The 25,830-nt window shown below is 50.5% G+C and overlaps 1 protein-coding gene and 1 pseudogene across 3 annotated transcripts in view; one reads left to right on the top strand and one right to left on the bottom strand.

Moving 5' to 3' along the window:
• Positions 1-21,208, bottom strand: part of LOC100671619 (phosphatidylinositol 4,5-bisphosphate 3-kinase catalytic subunit beta isoform-like) — a 50,053-nt pseudogene extending 28,845 nt beyond the window's left edge.
• A 1,116-nt stretch (positions 21,209-22,324) lies between these two features.
• Positions 22,325-25,830, top strand: part of CARS1 (cysteinyl-tRNA synthetase 1) — a 108,003-nt gene continuing 104,497 nt past the window's right edge. For 2 of the 3 annotated variants that reach the window (XM_064287592.1, XM_064287590.1), the window contains exon 1: positions 22,325-22,621. Coding sequence is in view for 2 of the 3 variants with exons in the window: in XM_064287590.1 (XP_064143660.1) it covers positions 22,583-22,621 (39 nt within the window). In the remaining variant the exon portion in view is untranslated. The remainder of the gene's footprint in view (positions 22,622-25,830) is intronic. The other variant, XM_010601917.3, reaches the window with a different exon arrangement.

Below are 25,830 nucleotides of genomic sequence, written 5' to 3'. Positions count from 1 at the left end.
TGACAAAAGTGTGCAGAACCACACTTACACACAAGAGTGCACGTAATACTGGTGAAATCTCTACAAGTTCTTTAGATTGCACACAAAAAAGGAGTTTGCAAACTCTAGAGAAGAGTATCCCCACACGTCTGTCAGTTTGTCCTACCGTCAGGGCTTGTGTTGCTGTGATGGTGCAAGGTACTTCGCCGGTTTTCAAATACCAGCAGGGTCAACTGCAGCAGACAGGCCCAGCTGAGCTTCCAGACTAAGACAGGCTAGTGAGAAGGTATCCTTTCACCACACCTATTCAATCTGTAAGCTGAGCAAATAATCCGCGAAGCTGGATCATACGGAGAAGAATGGGGCAACGGGACTGGAGGAAGACTTGTTAACAACCTGCATTTTGCAGATGTCACAAAACCGCTGGCTGAAAATGAAGAGAATTTGAAGCACTTACTAATGAAGATCAAAGTCCAGCCTTCAGTATGGATTACACCTCCATACAAAGGCAACAAAAATCCGCACAACCAGACCAATAAGCAACATCATGATAAATGGAGAAAAGACTGAAGTTGTCAAGGATTTCATTTTACTTGGATCCACAATCAATGCCCATGGAAGCAGCAGTCAAGAAATCAAATGACACTTTGCATTACGCAAATCTGCTGCAAAAGACCTCTTTAAAGTGTCAAAAAGCAAAGATGTCATTTTGAGAACTAAGGTGCCCCTGATTCAAGCCATGGTGTTTTCAATCACCTCATATGCAGTGAAAGCTGGACAACCAATAAGGAAGATGAGGAAGAATCGATGCCTTTGAATTATGGTGTTGGCAAAGAATATGGACTGCCAGAAGAATGAACAAGTCTGCCTTGGAAGACGTACAGCGAGAATGTTCCTTAGAGGCAAGGATGACAAGACTTCGTCTCAAATATCTTGGACATGTTATTCTGGAAGGATCAGTCCTTGGAGAAAGACATCATGCTTCGTAAAGTGGAGGGTCAGTGAAAAAGAGAGAGACCCTCAACGAGGTGGATTGACAGTGGCTGCAACAATGGGCTCAAGCATAACAACGATTCTGAGGATGGCGCAGGACCGGGCAGTGTTTCAACCTGTTGTACATAGGGTCGCTATGAGTCGGAACCAACTTGATGGCACCTAAAAATAACAACAAAAGTAAAGTATATTAAAAATAAAAAATAAGATAAACCAGACCCTTTGCCTTCAAGTTGATTCTGACTCATAGCGACCCTGTAGGACAGAGTAGAACTGCCCCATGGAGTTATATTAAAAATACAACACATAGAAGAAGATGCAATGTTATATAATATATATTATTGTTGTAGTTAGTTGCTGTTGAACCAGTCCTAACTCATGGCGACTCCATGTGTTATAGAGTACAGCTGCTCCATTGCGTTTTCTTGGCTACAGCCTTTATGTTACCAGCCGATTGCAAACCATTTTTGCCACCTAGGAACCTATGAGTTAATAATTTATAATCGGTGAAAGGGAGAGGTTCCTAGGTAGCGCAAATAGTTTGCACTCGACTGATAACATCAAGGTTGGCCGTTGGAACCCACCCAGCAGCACCACGGAAGAAAGGCCTGGCTATCTGCTTCTTCAAAGACCACAGGCAAGAAAATGTTATGGAGCAGTTCTACTCTTTAACACATGGGATCACCATGAGTCAGAATCATGTTGATGGCATGAGTTTGGATATTTATGGTAAAAAAACTCAAATCCCATAGCCATCAACTCGATTGCAACTCATAGCCACCCTATAGGACAGAGTAGAACTGCCCCATAGGCTTTCCAAAGAGCAGCTGGTGGATGGAAACTACCATCGTTTTGGTTAGCAGCCGCAGCTCTTAACCACTCCACCACCAGGGCTCCGTACTTATGATGCTGTTGTTGTTGTTAGGTGCCGTCGAGTCCATTCTGACTCATAGCGACCCTGTGCACAACAGAATGAAACACTGCCCGGTCCTGCGCCATCCTTACAATCGTTGTTATGCTTGAGCTCATTGTTGCAGCCACTGTGTCAATCCACCTCGTTGAGGGTCTTCCTCTTTTCCACTGACCCTGTACTCTGCCAAGCATGATGTCCTTCTCCAGGGACTGATCCCTCCTGACAACATGTCCAAAGTATGTAAGATGCAGTCTCGCCATCCTTGCTTCTAAGGAGCATTCTGGTTGCACTTCTTCCAAGACAGATTTTTCGTTCATGGTGCAGTCAATATTCTTCTCCAACACCACAATTCAAAGGCGTCAATTCTTCTTCTGTCTTCCTTATTCATTGTCCAGCTTTCAAATGCATACGATGCGACTGAAAACACCATGGCTTGGGTGAGGCGCACCTTAGTCTTCAGGGTGACATCTTTGCTCTTCAACACTTTAAAGAGGTCCTTTGCAGGACACTTACCCAATGCAATGCATCGTTTGATTTCTTAACAGCTGCTTCCGTGGCTGTTGATTGTATATCCAAGTAAAATGAAATCCTTGACAACTTCAATCTTTTCTCCGTTTATCAAGATGTTGCTTATTGGTCCAGTTGTGAAGATTTTTGTTTTCTTTATGTTGAGATACAATCCATACTGAAGGCTGTGGTCTTTGATCTTCATTAGTAAGCGCTTCAAGTCCTCTTCACTTTCAGCAAGCAAGGTTGTGTCATCTGCATAACGCAGGTTGTTAATGAGTCTTTCTCCAATCCTGATGCCCCGTTCTTCTTCATATAGTCCAGCTTCTCGGATTATTTGCTCAGTATACAGACTGAATAGGTATGGTGAAAGAATACAACCCTGATGCACACCTTTCCTGACTTTAAACCACTAAGTATCCCATTGTTCTGTCTGAACAACTGCCTCTTGATCTATGTAAAGTTTCCTCATGAGCACAATTAAGTGTTCTGGAATTCCCATTCTTCTCAATGATATTCATAATTTGTTACTATCCACACACTTGAATGCCTTTGCATACTCAACAAAACACAGGTAAACATCCTTCTGGTATTCTCTACTTTCAGCCAGGATCCATCTGACATCAGCAATGATATCCCTGGTTTCACGTCCTCTTCTGAAGCCAGCCTGAATTTCTGGCAGTTCACTATACTTCTGCAGCCATTTTTGAATGATCTTCAGCAAAATTTTCCTTGTATGTTATATTAATGATGTTGTTCTATAATTTCTGCATTTCGTTGGATCACCTTTCTTGGGAATAGGCATAAATATGGATCTCTTCTAGTCAGTTGGCGAGGAAGCTGTCTTCCATATTTCTTAGCATAGCTGAGTGAGCACCTCCAGCGCTGAATTTTTTTGTTGAAACATCTCCATTGATGTTCCATCAATTCCTGGAGCTTTGCTTTTCACCAATGCCTTCAGGGCAGCTTGGACTTCTTCATTTAGTACCATTGGTTCCTGATCATATGCTACCACTTGAAATGGTTGAACATCGACTAATTCCTTTTGGTATAATGACTCTGTGTATTCCTTCCATCTTCTTTTGATGCTTCCTGTGTCATTTAATATTTTCCCCATAGAATCCTTCACTATTGCAACTCGAGGCTCAAATTTTTTCCTCAGTTCTTTCAGCTTGAGAAATGCCGATCGTGTTCTTCCCTTTTGGTTTTCTATCTCCAGCTCTTTGTGCATGTCATTATAATAATTTACTTTGTCTTCTCGAGCCGCCCTTTGAAATCTTCTGTTCAGCTCTTTTACTTCATCAATTCTTCCTTTTGCTTTAGCTGCTCGATGCTCAGGAGCAAGCTTCAGAGTCTCCTCTGACATCCATCTTGGTCTTATCTTTCTTTCCTGTCTTTTCAATGACCTCTTGCTTTCTTCATGTATGATGTCTTGATGTCATTCCACAATTCATCTGGTCTTCACTCACTAGTGTTCAGTGTGTCAAATCTACTCTTGAGATGGTCTCTAAATTCAGGTGGGATATAATCAAGGTCATATTTTGGCTCTTGTGGACTTCCTCTGATTTTCTTCAGTTCCAGCGTGAACTTGCATATGAGCAGTTGATGGTCTGTCTGTTCCACAGTCTCTCCTGATCTTGCTCTGACTGATGACATTGAGCTTTTCCATTGTCTCTTTCCACAGATGTAGTCAATTTGATTCCTGTGTTCCATCTGGCAAGGTCCATGTGTATAGTCACTATTTATGTTGGTGAGAGAAGGTATTTGCAATGAAGAAGCCGTTGGCATCGCAAAATTCTATCATTCGATCTCCAGCATTGTTTTTATCACCAAGGCCATATTTTCCAACTATTGATCCTTCCTCTTTGTTTCCAACTTCCGCATTCCAATCACCAGTAATTATCAATGCATCCTGATTGCCTATTCGATCAATTTCAGACTGCAGCAGCTGATAAAAATCTTCTATTTCTTCATCTTTGGTCCCAGTGGTTGGTGTGTAAATTTGAATAATAGTTGTATTAACTGGTCTTCCTTGTAGGCGTATGGATGTTATCCTATCGCTGACAGCATTGTACTTCAGGGTAGATCTTGAAACGTTCTTTTTGACGATGAATGCAGCACCATTCCTCTTCAAGTTGCCATTCCCAGCGTAGTAGACTATATGATTGTCCAATTCAAAATGGCCAGTACCAGTCCATTTCAGCTCACAAATGCCTACGATATTGATGTTTATGAGTTCCATTTCATTTTTGATGATTTCCATTTTCCTGGTTTCATACTTCGTACATTCCAAGTTCCGATTATTAATGGATGTTTGCAGCCGTTTCTTCTCATTTTGAGTTATGCCGCGTCAGCAAATGAAGGTCCCAAAAACTTTACTCCATCCACGTCAGTAAGGTCAACTCTACTTTGAGGAGGCAGCTCTTCCCCAGTCATCTTCTGAGTGCCTTCCAACCTGGGGGGCTCATCTTCCAGCACTATATCAGACAATGTTCCACTGCTATTCATAAGGTTTTCACTGGCTAATGCTTTTCAGAATTAGACCGCTAGGTCCTTCTTCCTAGCCTGTTTTAGTCTGGAAGCTCAGCTGAAACCTGTCCTCCTTGGGTGACCCTGCTGGTATCTGAATACCGGTCGCATAGCTTCCAGCATCACAGCAACACACAAGCTCCCACAGTACAACAAACTGACAGACACATGGGGGATACTTATGATAAGTACTGCCTATTTCTCTTCAGAAGATTGTGACAGATGCTCTTTGTGAACTGTAATCTTTACATGACAAAACTCTAGTCAGCTAAGTGCCCAGGGAGACATCCCTGAGTGTCATCCTCAGACCTGTGGCCTAACCTGCCATGAAGTTGGTGGGGTCCCCTCTGTGACTGGTTGAGGCTCAGTCTGAGGGGCCACCAGGGTTAGGCCTCTCCTGTTGAGATTCCCCCGATTCCCTTGCCCCCTGTCCTTGAAAAGGCCACAGCCAGATACACCACAGGCTTTATAGCCCTGGCCCACCCCTACAGGCCAAGGCATCCTCCAACCTGCTCTGGAAAACTGTTGGATGATTCCTCAAAGGATCAAACATAGAGTCACGGTACGAACCAGCAATTCCACTACTGGGTATTTACCTGAGAGAATGAAAACATGTGTCCACACAAAAACTTCACATGAATACTCATAGCAGCATTGTTCATGTTGTTATCGTTGTTAGGTGTCGTCAAGTCAGTTCCGACTCATGGCGACCCTCTGAGCATAAAAGCCAAAAAGTAGAAGCAACCCAAATGTCCATCAGTAGATGGTGGATAAGCAAAATGTGGTCCATCCATACAATGGAGTGTTATTCAGCCACGAAAAGGGGTGAAGTCCTGATACACACTACAACATGGACGAACCTTGAAAATATGCTGAGTGAAAGAAGCCAGACACAAAAGGACAAATATTGTATGATTCCATTGCTACAAAATGTTCAAAATAGCTGCATCCATAGAAAGGGAAAGCAGATTGGTGGTTCCCCGGGCCTGGGGGTGGAGAGGAATGGGAAGTCATTGCTCCGTGGGCGCAGGGCTTTATTTGGAGTCATGGAAATGTTTTGGAGCTAGATGAATGTGGTGGCTCACAATGTTTTGAATGCATTAAATGCCATTGAAGTCTGCAATTTAAAATGGTCCACCTCAATTAAAAACCACCCCTCGTCTGTCAGTTTGTGCTGCTGTGGGGGCCTGCATGTTGCTGCGATGCTGGAAGCTGTGCCACTGGTATTACAAATATCAGCAGTGTCACCCGTGGTGGACGGGTTTCAGCAGAGCTTCTAGACCAAGAGTAGGAAGAAGGACCTGGCAATCTACTTTGAAAACAATTGGCCAATGAAAACCTTATAGATAGCAGCAGAAGATTGTCTGATATAGTGCCAGACGATGACCCCCTCAGGTTGGAAGGCACTCAAAAGACGACTGGTGAAGCGCTGCCTCCACAAAGTAGAGTCGACCTTAATGACACGGATAGAGTCAAGTTTTTGGGAGCTTCATTTGCTGATGTGTCAGGACTCAAAATGAGAACAAACACCTGCAAACGTCCGTTGTTTCCAGAACGTGGACTGTACAAATCAGGTTAGGATGGCAAGGCTTCATCTTATGTAGTGTCACCTACTTGAAGACAGTAACAACAACAGCACGAACGATGTTGCTGTGAATATTCATGGACAAGTTTTTGTGTGGACATACGTTTTCATTCTCTTGGATATGTACCCAGGACTAAATTTATTGGTTCCTATGGTAACTCTATGTTTGATTGATTGAGGAACTGCCCAACGGTTTTCCATGGACATCTTGTCAGGGAGGGATCGATCCCTGGAAAAGGACAAATGCTTAGTAAAGTAGAAGGTCAGTGAAAAAGAGGAAGACCCTCAGTGAGATGGATTGACACAGAGGCTGCAACAATGGGCTCAAACATAACAAGATCGTGAGAGCGATTCAGAATTGGGCAGTGTTTCATTCTGTTGTACCTAGGGTTGCTTTGAGTCAGAACCAACTTGATGTCACCTAATAAAAACGATTAATTTTTTTTTAATTGGATCAAAGACCTAAATGCAAAAGCAAAAACTTTCAAACTTTTAGAAGTAAATTTATATGACACTGGATTTGACGGGGAGCCTTAGGTACAACCACAAAAGTAAGAGCAATAAAAGAAGAAAAATTAGACATCGTTAAAATTAAGAACGTTTGTCTGTGTTAAAAATAATCTCTACTCAATGAAGTTTGAGTGTAAGGTTTATTCTGAGCAGTTATTCTATATGTATGTAAGGTGACTGATTTGATTCCAGAAAAAGCAGATGGCTGGAAGAAGCTAGGTCCAGTAATGCTTACAAAGAGGAGAGGAGGGGGAAAAACAGAAGATCAACCATTGGCTAATCTCAACAGGATCGATTGAACCCCGCCTTCCACCTTTTACTGAGATCAAACTGCTATCAGGTCACAAGATGGTCTCTGTCCCTCCAGTCAGCCACATATTTTGGAATTCAAATTCAATAAGTCAGGCTTTGAATAGGAAGGAGAAGACTAGCAACTTTGGGTGGAAAAGCCACTGGCAGGATCAATCCTGGTCAGGGACTCCTTTACAGTGAATATTTGGTTTCCGGGGTAAGAGAACCCCAAAATCAAAAGAAAATGTCTGCTATCAATTTCTCTTCTTGACATGTGTCAAAAGACACCGTTAAGAAAGTGAAAAGATAAAGATAAAACTATAAAGTTCCTGGAAAAAACATAGTGGCAAAGCTGTAGGACCTAATTTTCTTTAAAAATATATTATCAAACACAGCTACAAATGCACGAACAACAGAAAAGAAATTAAATAACTGGGGCCTCCTAAAAGTTAAATACCTATGCACATCAAAAGACTGTATCAAAAGAATAAAAAGATATTTTACAGATTGAGAAAAAAATCTTTGGAAACAACATAACTGATAGGGGTCTAATCTCTAAAATATACAGGAAACTGCAACAACTCAACAACAAAAAGACAAACAATCCAATTAAAAAATGGCCAAGGGTCATGAACAGACACTTCAGCAAAGAGGACGTTCAAGCAGCCAACAGACACATGAAAAGATGCTCATGATCGATGCAAATCAAAACTACAGTGGGCTGTCACGCCTGCAAAAATGGCGCCCATAAAAAAGCAAAACAGAAAACAACAAACGCTGTGAGGTTGTGGGGAGATTGGAACCCTTATCGACTGCCAGTAGGTATGACCCTTCCTCAAAACCTAGAGATAGAGATACTTTATGATTCAGCCATCCCGCTCCTAGGCATATACCCTAGAAATCTAACAGCAATGACACGAACAGACATCTGCACACCTATGTTCGTTGCTGCATTATTCACAATAGCAAAAAGATGGAAACAACTGAAGCGCCCATCAATAGATGAGTGGATAAACTAATTTTATACATACGTATAACAAAATACTCCACATCTATGAAGAATAATGATGAGTTCTTGAAATATCTCATGACATGGCTAAATCTGAAAGACATGCTGAGCAAAATGAGCAAATCACACAAGGACAAATATCGTATGGCCTAACTTTTATAAAAAGATGGGAATAGGTATACATACAGAAAGCAATGTTCAGTGGTGGTTACCAGTGTTGGGAGGGAGCAGGAGGGGAAACCCCTTTCTAGGTAGTAGATACTTGTTATTTTTGGTGATGGGAAAGGCAATACGGAATGTGGGTGAAGTCAGCACAACTCGACCAAGGTAAGTGATGACACTAAGAAGTACACAAGAATAAGAGATGTTTTTAATAAATGCTGTGACATATGCAATTTTGCGACAAGAGCAATAACAACCAAAATATGTGTGTGGTTCCAGAGGGAGATATGCAGGTATATATGTATATACGAACGCAGGTGTGAGTATATAGGAAGGCAGTAAATGTGTGTGCATGTATAGGCGTATCTGTGGGCCTGCGTGTATACATCTTTGTGTGTGCTGCATATATTATCATATATATGTCTATATACATAAAATAAAGCACATAGGAGGCACAGTTGTGGAGACTTCCTAGACATAACCAAACACTTCACAGGATTGGTTTACTGGGTTTGAAGGGTTAGGACCGTAGTCTCATGGGACAACTTGGTCAATTGGCACTACAGTGGATTTTATGTTCTACATCCTAGTTTGATGAGTAGTATCTAGGGTCTTAAAAGTTTTTGAGCAGCCATCTAAGATACAACTATTGGTTGTATCTACTCATCTGGAGCAAAAAAGGAAGAAGGAAACCAAAAGCTCAAAGAAGAAACCAGTCTACAGGAAAAATAGTCCACACAAACTACGTCCTCATCTATCCTGAGACCAGAGGAACTAGATAGTGTCCAGCTACCACTACTGACCATTCTGACTAAGGACACGATAGATGGTCCCAGAAAACTGTAGAACAACACTCAGATTCTTAAAGGTCAGACTTACTAGGCCAGTAGAGACTGGAGGAAGCCCTGAGACTATAGGCCTGGGATACCCTTTAAACTTGGAACTGAAACCACCCCTTGTAGCCACGGTTCAGCCACAGATTGGGTCATAAAATAAACAGCATCACTAGCGAGTGCTGAGTTCTCTCTTTTTGCTTTTTTACTCATCTGTATGACACCAAATGGTCAATACTTACCCTAAAGCAAAGATGAGAATGTAGGGGGGAGGGGGCAGGGAAGCTAGATGAATAGAAACGAAACCACCAGAATGAAAACAAAGAGAACGTCTCGACAACCTGTGAAAAATTTAACAAATGTCACTGAACAATATGTATAGAAATTGTTAAATGTGAATCTAATTTGCTGTGTAAACTTTCACCAAAAACACAGTAAAATATTATAAAATAAAGAAGAAGGTGAAAAGACAAAGAAAAGAGAAAGCATTTGCAAATCATATGTGGGAAAAGGGATATGTATCTAAAATACATTAAAGAACTCTTACAACTCAATAATAAAGACAAATAACCCAATTTAAAAGTGGGTAAAGCTTCTGAATCAACATTTCTCCATGGAAGACGAACAAATGGCCAACAACCACATGAAAAGATGCTCAATAAAAACCACCGTGAGACACCACCTCATACCCACTAGGATGGCTAGAATAGAAATGTCAGATAATGACTAGTGTTGGTGAAATTGTGGGGAAATCAGAGCCCCCCACACTGCTGGGGGAATGTAAAATGGTACAGCTGCTGTGGACAACAGTCCGGTGGTTCCTCAATGGATTAAACACAGAACTACCATATGACCGGTAATATCACTCGTAGGTATCTACCCAAGTGAATGAAAATATGTGCACACGAAAACACATGCACAAATACCCATAGCAGCATTGTTCCTAAGAGCCCCAACGTGGAAACAACTCGAATGTCCTTCAGCTGATGAGTGGATGAACAAAATGTGGTATATCATACATTGGAACATTTCCAGCAGTAAAAAGAAATGAAGCGCGTGTTTGCACTACAATATAGATGAACTGTGGAAGCGTTGGAGCCCTGGTGGTGCAGTGGTAAAGGGCTCAGATGCTAACTGAAAGTCGGCAGTTTGAACCCACCAGCTGCTCCTTGGGAGAAAGATGTGGCCATATGCTACCGTAAACATTTACAGGTGTGGAAACCCTATGGGGCAGTTGTACTCTGTCCGGAATCGATTAAACGGCAATAGGTTTAATACCTAGAGCAAATACTATAATACCTATACAAAGAGGTACACTCACAAACACTACTGATAAATTAAAATGAATTCTAAAAAATGTCCAAACAACACGCAGAACTTTCAAAAAACTGGAAATGGTCAAAATGTTCTTCAATAAGTGAATGGTTCAACAAACCATGGTATCCCTACCCTGGCATACTCTCAGCAACAAAAAAGGACGAACTATGGATACAGGCAACAACTGGGATGGACCTCAAGGGCATTAGGCTGAGTGAAAGAAACCAGCCTCAAGAGGTCTCATACTGTCTGGTTCCATTTACCACCATTTGTTGAAATGACAAAATTATAGAGATGAAGAACACATAGTGGTTGCCAGAGGTTAGGGATGCTAGGAGGAGAGAGGGAGCATGACTATAAAAGGGGTGCAGGAGAGACAATTTTGAGGCGATGTGATCATTGGTGTGGTTACAGGAATCAACACTTGTGTGTGACATAGAACTACACACATATTGTACCAATGTCCATATCCTAACTTTGGAATTACACTATGTTGTTGTTAGGTACCCCCGAGTCAGTTCCGACTCATTATAAGCCCACATACAACAGAACAAAACAGTGCCCGGTACTGCGCCATCCTCACAATTGTTGGTATGCTTAAGCCCATTGTTGCAGCCACTGTATCAATCCATCTCACTGAGGGTCTTCCTCTCTTTCACTGACTCTCTGCTCTACCAAGCATGATGTCCTTCTCCAGGGACTGATTCCTCCTGATAACTTGTCCAAAGTATGTGAGATGTAGTCTCACCATCCTTGCTTCTCTAAGGAGCATTCTGGCTGTACTTCTTCCAGGACAGATTTGCTCATTCTTTTGGTGGTCAATGGTATATTCAATATTCTTTGCCAGCACTGTAATTCAGAGGAATCAATTCTTCTTTGGTCTTCCTTATTCATTGTCCAGCTTTCCCATGTATATGAGGTTATTGAAAACACTGTGGCTTGGGTCAGGTGCACCACAGTCCTTAAAGTGACATCTTTGCTTTTTAATACTTTAAAGAAGTCTTTTGCAGCAGATTTGCCCAATGCAATGCGCCCTTTGATTTCTTCACTGCTGCTTCCATGGGCATTGATTGTGGATCCAAGTAAAGTGAAATCCTTGACAACTTCAATCTTTCCTCCATTTATCGTGATGTTGCTTATCGGTCCAGTTGTGAGGATTTTTGTTTTCTTCATGTTGATGTACAATCCATTCTGAAGGCTGTAGTCTTTGATCTTCATCAGTAAGTGCTTCTAGTCCTCTTTACTTTCAGCAAGCAAGGTTGTGTCATCTGCATAATGCAGGTTGCTAATGAGTCTTCCTCCAATCCTGATGCCCTGTTCTTCATATAGTCCAGCTTCTCGGATTATTTGCTGAGCATACAGATTGAATAGGCGTGGTGAAAGAATACAACCCTGATGCACCCCTTGCCTGATTTTAAACCACGCAGTATTCCCTTGCTTTTTCAAATGACCGCCTCTTGGTCTATGTACAGGTTCCGCATGGGCATAATTGTTTTACAGCAGGAGTATTCCTAAAGAAACAGTCCCTGCCAGAATGCAGCCCCACCCTCCATGAGGACAGTTGGGGGCAGGACCCTAGACTCAGACACCCAGGCACCACCCTTCCGGCTGCAGCATTTTGGGCCCTGGGTATTCTGGAGCTCCTATGTGTGGCTCTGGCTGGTCTCTTCCTAGCTTCCCCCCCAAGTCATTGCTGCAGCTTTGGGGTTCAGCGCTCCCAGGATGGCCACCTCACTTCTCCCCCAGCCTAACGGACTCAACTCCTTCCCTGGTTCCTTCCTAGGCAGTGAGGCAAGGGCACCAAGGACTTTCATCCCCACACCAAGCATCCCAAGTTCCCATCCTTCCCAGAGAGGGTCATCTCTCCACCTAGCTGAGCAGAAGGCAAAGGATACCTTTGGCTTCCTTGTGCCCCACCCAAGCCCCCACTCCTTCCTAGCCTACTTGCTTCACCCCACCCCATCCCCACAGATATTTTGGGCTGGGACTTTAGCTCAGGTGACCAGCAGACCCAGTGTCTATCCCTCTCTCTGCCACATTCCCAGTCTTCTCCCAGGAGGATGGGTTGGTGGGGGCGGGGGGGGACAGCCCTTCAGACAGTCTTTCCTTTGCTCAAGGCCCCATGCTGTGTGCACCTCAGCCTCAAGTCCTGGAATCTGACCTCATCTAAGTTCAATGAGGGAAGTTTCTGGTGTCCTCTCTGTAACCCAAAGAAGGTTCTTGTCCTGTCCTATTGGCCAATCAAAATAAGATGAAAACCACACCACCAGCTGCAAGGGAAACAGAAAGTGGAAATTTATTGTCTGCGCAGACAAGGAGCAACATGGGGTCTAGTGACCAGAAGGTCATGTGCTCACCGTCTGAGGGCGTTGGGGAGCTTTTTATTTCCAGCAGCATCTGGGGGTTGGGTTTAGTGCCTGGAACTCTCCTCCCTTAGCCCTCCCACGTCCACATTCAGAGGTCCGGAGGTTGAATCATGTCCCTGATGCTCAGGTCCAAGGACAGACTGAGGACACAGCTCTTCAGGTCCTGCGCATGCTACAAAATCTTGGTTAGCGCATGTGTGGGATTCTGGCATCACATTCAAACTGCAGTTTGGGCCACAGCATGGTCCAGCTAAACCACAGTTAGACGCCCTGGCTTGGTGGGCTGCAAGGTAGGGGGTCCGCGGTGGAATGGGAGGGAAGTCTCCTCACAGGATTCATCTCAGCAGGGAGGCACCTCTCCTATGCTGGTGACTACCCTGAACCTCCCTGGCTTCCGCACCCTCCAGACCCAGCTCCCCCTCCACCTCCTCCCCGGGCCCAGCTTCCCCTCCACCTCCTCCCTGGGCCCAGCTCCTCCTCCACCTCCTCCCCGGGCCCAGCTCCTCCTCCACCTCCTCAGCAGGCCCAGCTCCTCCTCCACCTCCTCCCCAGGCCCAGCTCCCCCTCCACCTCCTCAGCAGGCCCAGCTCCTCCACCAACTCCTCCCCAGGCCCAGCTCCTCCTCCACCTCCTCCCCAGGCCCAGCTCCCCCTCCACCTCCTCAGCAGGCCCAGCTTCTCCACCACCTCCTCCCCAGGCCCAGCTCCCCCTCCACCTCCTCCCCAGGCCCAGCTCCTCCACCACCTCCTCCCCAGGCCCAGCTCCTCCACAACCTCCTCCCCGGGCCCAGCTCCCCCGCCACCTCCTCAGCAGGCCCAGCTCCTCCACCACCTCCTCAGCAGGCCCAGCTCCTCCTCTACCTCCTCAGCAGGCCCACCTCCCCCTCCACCTCCTCAGCAGGCCCAGCTCCTCCACCACCTTCTCAGCAGGCCCACCTCCCCCTCCACCTCCTCCCCAGGCCCAGCTCCTCCTCCACCTCCTCAGCAGGCCCAGCTCCTCCACCACCTTCTCAGCAGGCCCACCTCCCCCTCCACCTCCTCCCCAGGCCCAGCTCCTCCTCCACCTCCTCAGCAGGCCCAGCTCCTCCTCCACCTCCTCAGCAGGCCCAGCTCCTCCTCCACCTCCTCAGCAGGCCCAGCTCCCCCTCCACCTCCTCAGCAGGCCCAGCTCCTCCACCACCTCCTCAGCAGGCCCAGCTCCTCCACCACCTCCTCCCCAGGCCCAGCTCCCCCTCCACCTCCTCAGCAGGCCCAGCTCCTCCACCACCTCCTCAGCAGGCCCAGCTCCTCCACCACCTCCTCCCCAGGCCCAGCTCCCCCTCCACCTCCTCAGCAGGCCCAGCTCCTCCACCACCTCCTCAGCAGGCCCAGCTCCTCCACCACCTCCTCCCCAGGCCCAGCTCCTCCTCCACCTCCTCCCCAGGCCCAGCTCCCCCTCCACCTCCTCAGCAGGCCCAGCTCCTCCACCACCTCCTCCCCAGGCCCAGCTCCCCCTCCACCTCCTCCCCAGGCCCAGCTCCTCCACCACCTCCTCCCCAGGCCCAGCTCCTCCTCCACCTCCTCCCCAGGCCCAGCTCCCCCTCCACCACCTCCTCAGCAGGCCGAGCTCCTCCACCACCTCCTCCCCGGGCCCAGCTCCTCCACCACCTCCTCCCCAGGCCCAGCTCCTCCCCCACCTCCTCCCCGGGCCCAGCTCCTCCACCACCTCCTCCCCAGGCCCAGCTCCTCCTCCACCTCCTCAGCAGGCCCAGCTCCCCCTCCACCTCCTCCCCAGGCCCAGCTCCTCCACCACCTCCTCAGCAGGCCCACCTCCCCCTCCACCTCCTCAGCAGGCCCACCTCCCCCTCCACCTCCTCAGCAGGCCCACCTCCCCCTCCACCTCCTCAGCGGGCCCAGCTCCTCCACCACCTCCTCAGCGGGCCCAGCTCCCCCTCCACCTCCTCAGCAGGCCCAGCTCCCCCTCCACCTCCTCAGCAGGCCCAGCTCCCCCTCCACCTCCTCCCCAGGCCCAGCTCCCCCTCCACCTCCTCAGCAGGCCCAGCTCCTCCACCACCTCCTCAGCAGGCCCACCTCCCCCTCCACCTCCTCAGCAGGCCCACCTCCCCCTCCACCTCCTCAGCGGGCCCAGCTGCTCCACCACCTCCTCAGCAGGCCCACCTCCCCCTCCACCTCCTCCCCAGGCCCAGCTCCTCCTCCACCTCCTCAGCAGGCCCAGCTCCTCCACCACCTCCTCCCCAGGCCCAGCTCCTCCTCCACCTCCTCAGCAGGCCCAGCTCCTCCTCCACCTCCTCCCCAGGCCCAGCTCCTCCTCCACCTCCTCAGCAGGCCCAGCTCCTCCTCCACCTCCTCAGCAGGCCCAGCTCCTCCTCCACCTCCTCCCCAGGCCCAGCTCCTCCTCCACCTCCTCCCCAGGCCCAGCTCCCCCTCCACCTCCTCAGCAGGCCCAGCTCCTCCACCACCTCCTCCCCAGGCCCAGCTCCCCCTCCACCTCCTCAGCAGGCCCAGCTCCTCCACCACCTCCTCCCCAGGCCCAGCTCCTCCTCCACCTCCTCAGCAGGCCCAGCTCCTCCACCACCTCCTCCCCAGGCCCAGCTCCTCCTCCACCTCCTCAGCAGGCCCAGCTCCTCCACCACCTCCTCAGCAGGCCCACCTCCCCCTCCACCTCCTCAGCAGGCCCAGCTCCTCCTCCACCTCCTCAGCAGGCCCAGCTCCTCCTCCACCTCCTCCCCAGGCCCAGCTCCTCCTCCACCTCCTCCCCAGGCCCAGCTCCCCCTCCACCTCCTCAGCAGGCCCAGCTCCTCCACCACCTCCTCCCCAGGCCCAGCTCCCCCTCCACCTCCTCAGCAGGCCCAGCTCCTCCACCACCTCCTCAGCAGGCCCAGCTCCTCCACCACCTCCTCAGCAGGCCCAGCTCCTCCACCACCTCCTCAGCAGGCCCAGCTCCTCCACCACCTCCTCCCCAGGCCCAGCTCCTCCTCCACCTCCTCAGCAGGCCCAGCTCCTCCTCCACCTCCTCCCCAGGCCCAGCTCCCCCTCCACCTCCTCAGCAGGCCCAGCTCCTCCACCACCTCCTCAGCAGGCCCAGCTCCTCCACCACCTCCTCAGCAGGCCCACCTCCCCCTCCACCTCCTCAGCAGGCCCACCTCCCCCTCCACCTCCTCAGCGGGCCCAGCTCCTCCACCACCTCCTCAGCAGGCCCACCTCCCCCTCCACCTCCTCCCCAGGCCCAGCTCCTCCTCCACCTCCTCAGCAGGCCCAGCTCCTCCACCACCTCCTCCCCAGGCCCAGCTCCTCCTCCACCTCCTCAGCAGGCCCAGCTCCTCCTCCACCTCCTCAGCAGGCCCAGTTCTTCCTCCACCGCCTCCCCAGGCCCAGCTCCTCCACCACCTCCTCAGCAGGCCCACCTCCCCCTCCACCTCCTCCCCAGGCCCAGCTCCTCCTCCACCTCCTCAGCAGGCCCAGCTCCTCCACCACCTCCTCAGCAGGCCCACCTCCCCCTCCACCTCCTCAGCAGGCCCAGCTCCTCCTCCACCTCCTCCCCAGGCCCAGCTCCTCCACCACCTCCTCAGCAGGCCCACCTCCCCCTCCACCTCCTCCCCAGGCCCAGCTCCTCCTCCACCTCCTCAGCAGGCCCAGCTCCTCCACCACCTCCTCCCCAGGCCCAGCTCCTCCACCACCTCCTCAGCAGGCCCAGCTCCTCCACCACCTCCTCCCCAGGCCCAGCTCCTCCTCCACCTCCTCAGCAGGCCCAGCTCCTCCTCCACCTCCTCAGCAGGCCCAGCTCCCCCTCCACCTCCTCAGCAGGCCCAGCTCCTCCACCACCTCCTCAGCAGGCCCAGCTCCTCCACCACCTCCTCCCCAGGCCCAGCTCCTCCACCACCTCCTCCCCAGGCCCAGCTCCCCCTCCACCTCCTCCCCAGGCCCAGCTCCTCCTCCACCTCCTCCCCAGGCCCAGCTCCTCCACCACCTCCTCCCCAGGCCCAGCTCCCCCTCCACCTCCTCAGCAGGCCCAGCTCCTCCACCACCTCCTCAGCAGGCCCAGCTCCTCCACCACCTCCTCAGCAGGCCCACCTCCCCCTCCACCTCCTCCCCAGGCCCAGCTCCTCCTCCACCTCCTCAGCAGGCCCAGCTCCCCCTCCACCTCCTCAGCAGGCCCAGCTCCCCCTCCACCTCCTCAGCAGGCCCAGCTCCTCCACCACCTCCTCAGCAGGCCCACCTCCCCCTCCACCTCCTCAGCAGGCCCAGCTCCTCCACCACCTCCTCCCCAGGCCCAGCTCCTCCTCCACCTCCTCCCCAGGCCCAGCTCCTCCTCCACCTCCTCCCCAGGCCCAGCTCCTCCACCACCTCCTCCCCAGGCCCAGCTCCCCCTCCACCTCCTCAGCAGGCCCAGCTCCTCCACCACCTCCTCAGCAGGCCCAGCTCCTCCACCACCTCCTCAGCAGGCCAAGCTCCTCCACCACCTCCTCCCTGGGCCCAGCTCCCTCTCCACCTCCTCCCCGGGCCGAGCTCCTCCACCACCTCCTCCCTGGGCCCAGCTCCCCCTCCACCTCCTCCCCGGGCCCAGCTCCTCCACCACCTCCTCCCTGGGCCCAGCTCCCCCTCCACCTCCTCCCCGGGCCCAGCTCCTCCTCCACCTCCTCCCCGAGCCCAGCTCCTCCTCTACCTCCTGAGTTGGGCTCCGCACCCCCACCCCAGCACCACCCTGCCCTAGCCTACAGTACCACCACCCTCAGTTCTGCCCTCAAACCCAGGTTTCACTCTCTTTCCACTCCTCTAAACCTAGAGCCTCCTCCTTCAGGAAGCCCACCCTGACCAGCTGTGGCCCTCCTCTCAGCCTGGCCTGTGTGCAGCAACACCAAGGGGAGCTGCTGTCTGCACCCTGTCCTCTCTGGGTCTCTATCTGGCTCCCTGCCGTTTGCCTGGCTCCTGCACCTTGGTGTGTCTATCTGTTAGGGACACTGTCAGCCCTGCACCTGGCCCAGCTCCAGCCCTGTGCCCAGGGTTTGAATATCCATGGGGGATTGTCTCCTTGAGACTTCCTGCTCAACCCCCAACCAGTAGCTCCCACTCAGCCAGTTCCGACTCCCTGCCATGCCCACCCCACCCCTACGTAGATCCTGTCACAAAGGAAGCTAAAGACAGGGAGACAGGGTAAAGGGCTGAGGGGATTTTCCAGAGGGACCCCAGGCTCAGCTGGCCTCTGAACACCCTGGGGGTCCAGGAATGTGCATAGGGCCTCCCGACCAATTGAGGGCAGAGGGCACTTGGGGACAGAAGCCCGAGGGGCCGGAGGGTCACAGTCAGATGAATGCTGCCAAGCCTGCTTCTCCCACTGTGCCCCCTGCCAGCTAAGGAAGGTGACTTCACCTGACCACACAGGTTGAGAGTCCCTGGCCTGGGTGTTCCCCCTCAACCCCCGAGGCTCAGGGAGGGCAGGCCACCTTCAGGTGCTATACGGACATGGCGGGGGGCATGGCAGGGAGGAGCTTATTGCCTGTGGTCCCAGCCCACACTTGAGAGGTGCTTCCTGGGACCTCCCCATCCTGCCAGGGGCAAGAGGCTGCTGGCAGTTCCCTGGAGCAATGTTGTTATCCTTGTCTAAAAGCTTGGGGCAGGACTCTGTGTGGAGCCGCTGCTCTCATGGCCTGGCTGTGACTGGATGGCTGGTCGCTGTGAGAAGCTCCTCACCTGTGTGTTATCAATGAAAAGGAAGCGGGATCAGTAAGGACGTGGCTATCCCCCTCCCAGTCAGGGTGGTATCAGCTCCAGGGCTCAGCCTCTTCACTGGCCAGAGGACACAGGGCCTCCATCCCAAGATCCTGCCTTGTCTGGCATGGAGACCCCAGGCGGCGCGGAGCCCCCAGGGATGAGCTCTTCTTGAAAAGTTATGAGAGCAGCCCTGGCATGCAGTGGGCACTCAGTACGTGCTCCACTACAGAAGGAAAGTCTACTTCAGTGCTCATTCCTTCTCGTCTTCGAGATTGGCCCTAGTGGCTTCTGGAGGGATGTGACAACTACCCTCTTCGGGCCCTAGGCAGCCCTCCCTGCTCCACGGCCCAGCTCCGGCTCCGATGGTACGTGGACGGTGAGGAAAGTCCAGTGCCCAATGTCTTCAGATGCCCGGGCCCTATTCCCCTCGATCCTTGCTGGGGTGTGGGGAACACTTGATTTGCCACAGGTGGCCCGAGCCAGGACAGCCCCTGGGCCATGGACCAGGTAGGCGTGTGGACTCCTGGACACTTGAATTCCTGGAAGTGATGTGTAATTATCTAAAAGTGATTGTCCTCACAGCTGAATACAACTAGGTAGGTGCCCAGGGGGCCCTTTTGTGTCTACACCCCTGGAGGCCAGCCCTCCCAATCACCTAGTTGCTTCCATGAGGGCCTCAGAACAGGGGTAGGGGATGGGGGAGAGCACACCCTTAGCACAATCCCTGGGGAATCCCAAGTGCCCCAGGACATTGGAACCTCTTGCTAATATTGCCACTGCCATCCTATCACCCTTTTTGGGGCTTGGCATCCCATCACCTGGGTGCCCAGGGCGACATGGGGGTGGAGGACAGGTTGGGGGCTTTGGGGTCTGTTACAGAGAAGGAAACAGGTGCCAGCCCAGCTATTGGAAGCTGAGCCCAGGCAGAGCCAGGCTTGCTGTGGGGGCCAGGGTCCCATCCCCTGGCCTGACTGCCTGGGGAGAGATTTTCTGCAAGTCATTTTCTGTGGCCTGGGGCCTAGCAAAGGCAAAAAGCCTTCACTCCAGGCTGGAGGCTTTGGACCCCCTTCTAACTCAGCTGAGGATATGCTTGTTCCCTGTTTCTGGCCCTCCCCACCCTAGGGGCTCTCCCCACCAGCAAGGTCAGACCCTCCCCTAAGCGCTAAGTCCACCCGCCGACTCCCGCTGCCTCCCAGCACCCTGAGGTTTCCTGCAAGCCCCACTTGAGACACTGTGTGGTTCTCAGAGGCACTTTTCTGTGCTTGAATACAAACCTTTTTATTGTTTCCCTCTTTCTGATTTGAAATGTGCTCTTGAAAATAAAAGATCAACTTTGAGAAGCAGTGATGGCCAATGCCAGCGCTGGTACAGCTCAGCTCTGAGAAGCCCCTGTCAGAGCAGATAGTGAGGTATGCTCTCATCCCCCACTGGACTCGGGGGGCCCCTGCTCTGTCTCATCAGCAACCCTGTGACCAGACCCATGTCACCTCTGCACAGGGCATGGCACTGCTGGCCCAGGACCGCTGGGAGAGAAGGCAGTTGTGGCCAGGAGACTTGCAGAAGCTTTCTAGGGACAGACAATACCCAGGCGGCTGCGGGTGAGAGGAAGGACTTCCCCCTGTCTCCAGCCCTTGGGGGCACTGTGGGTGGTAGGTGCCCAGAGCAACAGAGCTCTGCGGTGCCATGGGGCTAAGGCAGAGGTCCCCAGGCTTTGGAAAATTCCACTGACTCAAGCAGCTTGCTTGGTGCACTCTGTAGCTTTATATTAAAATCCTGGTTCCCCTCTCCTTGGCTACTGTCCAAAACTGGAAGAAACTGGCTGAAATCGGCTTAGGTGCCATGTTGACATTCAGGATGACCTTTCGGCTTATTAAAGTACCTCATACATAGTAACTTCTTTGCCTCCTGGTGGAGTTTAGCTGCCATTTTCTCAACACACGATGCATGAAGTTATATGTAAACCCCATGGCGCCTACATGGTATGATTAAGGAAACCCTGGTGGCTCAGTGGTTAAGAGCTACGGCTGCTAACCAAAACGTCGGCAGTTCAAATCCACCAGGCAATCCTTGGAAACTCTATGGGGCAGTTCTACTCTGTCATATAGGGTCGCTATGAGTTAAAATCGACTCTGTGGCAGTGGTTTTGATTTTTTTTTCCTTATTTAGTACAACTAAGGATGTTGCTGATATAACTTGTATGAACTTCCTACTTGTAAACCCCTTAAAAGTAACTTTCCCCTCGCCTTTGCTGATCATTCTTGGGGGCAGCAGCCCCAACTGTTTCCTTTCTTTGCAAAATGAAGTAAAGGTGCCTTTCCACTCTCCCGCCTCAGTCTCTCGTGCATTGGCTGAGACAAGTCTCGCCGAGCAGAACCTGAGGTTTCCACCCAGCACCAGGGCAGGCACGGATGGTATACTTGGTGGATGCACTCAAGAAGGGCTCTCCGTGCACTGGCTTGAGGAACCTGTGGGCAGCCACCATGCCTGATGTGTAGGCAAGGACCATCCCAACCCCCAGAGCCACTCCTCATCGGTAAACTGGTCCTGACAGAGTGAGATGGTGGAGAAGCCCAGGACACATGTCATATGGGGCCATGCTTTCATGTGCCAATCTGACAACCACATTAGATAGAGATAAAAGTGTTGTCGAGTTGGCTCTGACTCGGGTCGTCCCTATCTACAAAAGACCAAAATCTTGCTCGGTCCTGGGCCATCTTCATGACCACCAGTATGTTTGAGTCCACCATTGTGGGTATTGTGCCAATCCATCTCATTGAGGGTCTCCCGTGCCCACGCTGACCCTCTACTTCATCCAAGACGATGTTCTCCTCCAGGAATTGATCCCTCCTGATAATGTGTCCAAAGCAAGGGAGTCAGGCAATGCTGTGTTGTGATCTACAAGGTTTTCATTGGCTGATTTTCAGAAGTAGATCGCCAGGCCTTCCTAATATTAGTCTAGAAGCTCCACTGAAAACTGTCCACCACGGACGGCCCTGCTGCTATTTGAAATACTGGTGGCACGGCTTCTAGCATCTCAGCAACACCGTAGTGGAATGCAGTGACAGACAGGTGGAGGGACAACCACATCATGACCACGTTAACCCCTGCTTTTCAAAAGACAATATTCTCATTGAACAAACTCATCTGTAGGGATAAAGGGGCTACAGCCCTGGCTCTATGGGCTCTCTGACCCCTGCCTTCTGGTCACCCCACATCCCCTGCAGCCTGGAGCCTCAAGATAGAGCATCTCTGGTCTGGGCACCTGAGAGCTGAGACTGACCTGGGGTCCCCTCCCCCGTAGAGCTTGCCAAGCCCTTTACAGCCAGGAAAGCAAGTGGCAGAGTTCACTGGGGGCTGGGGAGCTGCCGCTGGAAGCCAGAGCAGAAGCTAGCAGGCCAGGTCTGGCAGGGACCCCCGTTTGAGGATGGAAAACTCCGAGCCTATATTCTCATGGTTGTGGTTTTGTGTTGAGTGAAGAAATCATCGCCTATAATTGGCTAACAAGAAAACGCCCTGGTGTGCTGATTCATCCAGGAAGGGACGAGACAGGAGAAAGTGTGGTGGGGACTGGGGCTTGGAGGGAAGAAAGCCTGGGCTGGGAGCCACCAAAGAGCAGGGAGGGTTTAGAAATACCCATGTTTGGTGCTTCCGGTCCTGCCATTGTGAAGTGCCAGGATATTCTCAAAGGAAGAGACTGGCTTCCTTGCCTTCGCTTCCTGGAAGTAAGGTAGCGGGAGTGGGAGTAGGTCTGGCAGCACGGCGGATACGTGACCACTGCGTGGCAGAGCTGCGTAACGTCCTGCCCTGGTGGTACAACCCCCCGTTGCGGTCTGGGCCACCCTTCCACTGGCTGCCCCATCATTCGCCTGGCCGCCCCGCCATGCGCACGCTGCTGCTACTGCTGCTGCTCACGGCACCGGTAAGTGTGACCTTGTTACCTTATTACCGGATGGAAACCCCATTTTTGCTGGGTGTGGCTTGTATTGGCTGAGAAACAGAGAGACCGGGGTGGGAGAGTGTAAAGGTGCCTTTATTTCATTGCACAAAGGAAGGTAAGCAATCAGAGCTATTGCCACCAAGACTGCTTCGAGAGGTTCAGGGGAAAAAAGTTATTTTTGAGGGGTTTACAAATAGGGAGGTCATACAAGTTGCATCAGCAACATTCTTAATCGTGCCACGCAGGCACCAGAACTTCCACAGGGCAGGCCGAGCAAAGGCATTGCAACTTCAAAGCAAAAATGGTGAGGCTGGCCAAGCCATGGCATGTTGCAAAATGCCGAGACCAGCCAAGCAAGCTGCAGTGGAATTTTCTGCACCCCGGGACCTCTATATTATTTCCTCACTTTCTTATTTTGGACATTGGTCATTTAGGACCAGTGTCCATTCTGAACTATAGCCTCAGCTCGGAATCGTTTGCCACGTTCTCTGGGAGGGGGTAAACATTGGACATAGGGTGGAACAGAAAGCCTTTTTAGCCAGGACATGCAGGCAGGGATACATCATACATGGTAGCAGGAGCATATATCTACGACCATTATTAACACTATAAAAGTGACCAATGATTTTAACCATTCTAGGTTGGGTAACCGTGATGTCAGCCGACTAAATCAGGACACAAACGCATCTCATTGTAGTTGTCTGACTACTGAACTCAGCTTTTCTTGGTCATGTTCAGTCTGTCTAGATGCATTGACGAAAGAGTAACAGCTGGCATTGATGTACAAACTGTCCTTAAGAAGCTAACGTTAGACCTAAGGCAACCCGATTTTATAGGACCATGATTTCAATCACCCATAGAAAATGTATAGGGTCGCTATGAGTCAGAACTGACTTGATGGCACCTAACAACAACAGCAAAATGATTTCAGTGGAGTTTACTTCAGACTACAAAGTCTGGACCGAGTTGTGGTGGCATTGGCTACTGTCTCAAATGACAGAGATACGTTCTTAATGAACTGGTACAGGACTCGAATGTCGTCATAATTCTTTCCAACCCCAAGCCTTAGGAGTAGCACCCTCTGTGCCTTTTCCCGAAGCACTCTTAGTAATGCCTACAGTTTTGCTTCTAAACCTATGGATGCTTCTGGTGGAATACAGAACCTCTTCTAGAGGGAGTAAAAGTATGCCTCCTGCTCATATCCAGCCCAGCGTACATGTGCCGGTGTGATTAGCTGGTCATGCCTTACAGGCTGAATGGCCACACAAGCAATAAAGCCCTTGGTGTCTTAATGAGCAGGCTGTAGGGGGAAATTGGAAGGCTGCTTTTACAATGCTTTGGTCAGTTACACTGTACCCTAGTTTTTCTAACATAACTGTGCTAGTGCCGTTCCATTTAAAAGAGATGTTCGTATTGAATTTAGTCCATGTTTGGTGAGCATACACCCAGGTAGTACTGCATTATGGCCACTGTCCCACTGTTGAGGCATTACGGGTAGGATGCCATTGTATGCAACAGGCTGCGGGATAGTCGGACCTCACGGTGATGTATTGAACTCTGTCTAGGGTTTTGTTTTTATTTATTAATTATGCCCCCTCTTCTTTTAGCCAGTAAATTGGATGGAAAGGTGCAGCGATTATGGGTAATCCTTGCCCTACATATGAAGGGGAGTGTGAACAAATCCAGCAAGTGTTAGCCCGTCAATGTGGTTTACAACTGCCTCATGCAACCTATTAAGCATACTGAAATTCCTTTCAGTATTTACGCGTAGGGTAAATCCTACGAATAACCACTTTACCCTGTTTATGGTTGATTCTGCTCATTCAAAGGCCTACAGCAATCTAACCTGTTCAAGTACAGTATACAGGTACAGGAAACAGAATACTGACGTCAAGGTTATTAGCAGTGTTAAGAGCCTTTGGGGGATCTTACCCATGCAGGAGGGTGTCGAGAAAACAGGTACTTAAGGTCCTCGCCTGGCTCACAAGTCCAGTGCTCACAGTTCTGGCGAGTTTGTCCCTCGGCACCTGGCAGGGTAGTTTTCTTTACTCGAGCATAGTGGATCCAAGCTTCGAGTCCATTGAGTTTGACAGGCGACAGTGTAGCTAAAAGGACTTCAAAGGGTCTAATCCACTTCTGCCGAAGGGGGTTGGTTTTCCATGCCTTGAGAAGGACCCAATCACCAGGCTGGAACAGACGGAGGGGCACCTCTGGCTCAGGCAGGCTCCTCAGGTGAGTGTATCTGTGGAGACAAGACAGAGTCACCCAAAGGGACGGCAAGTATTTAATAATTTGAACGTCTCCAACCTCATGGAGGAGGGCAGCCCAGTCATCATTAAAGCAAGCTCCATTGGTCAAATGGGAGAAATGATGAAGCAAAAGGACTGAACAGAAGGTTTCAAAGGGCGGCTCGAGAAGACGAAGCAAAGTATTATAATGACAGGTGCAAAGAGCTGGAGACGGAAAACCAAAAGGGGAGAAGATGCTCGGCGTTTCTTGAGCTGAAAGAACTGAAGAAAAAATTCAACCCTCGAGTTGCAATAGTGAAGGATTCCATGGGGAAAATATTAAACGACACAGGAAGCATCAAAAGAAGATAGAAGGAATACACAGAGTCATTACACCAAAAAGAACCGGTCGAAGTTCAACCATTTCAAGAGGTAGCGTATGATCAGGAACTGATGGCAATGAAGGAAGAAGTCCAAGCTGCTCTGAAGGCATTGGCGAAAACAAGGCTCCAGGAATTGATGGAATATCAACTGAGATGTTTCAACAAACAGACGCAGTGCTGGAGGTGCTCACCCGTCTATGCCAAGAAATTTGGAAGATAGCTACCTGGCCAATCAGCTGGAGGAGATCTGTATTTATGCCTATTCCCAAGAAAGATGATCCAACCAAATGCAGAAATTATCAAACAATATCATTAATATCACATGCAAGCAAAATTTTGCTGCAGATTGTTCAAAAGCAGCTGCAGCAGTATATCGACAGGGAACTGGCAGAAATTCAGGCTGGTTTCAGAAGAGGACATGGAACCAGGGATATCATTGCTGATGTCAGATGGATCCTGGCTGAGAGCAGAGAATACCAGAAGGATGTTTACCTGTGTTTTATTGACTGTACAAAGGCACTTGACTATGTGAATCATAACAAACTATTGGTAACATTGTGAAGAATGGCAATTCCAGAAC

This window comes from Loxodonta africana, chromosome 7, assembly GCF_030014295.1.
Source record: "Loxodonta africana isolate mLoxAfr1 chromosome 7, mLoxAfr1.hap2, whole genome shotgun sequence".
Classification (NCBI taxonomy): Eukaryota; Metazoa; Chordata; class Mammalia; order Proboscidea; family Elephantidae; genus Loxodonta; species Loxodonta africana.
The sequence above is the reverse complement of the archived record's forward strand: the minus strand, read 5'-3'. Positions and strand labels throughout refer to the sequence as shown.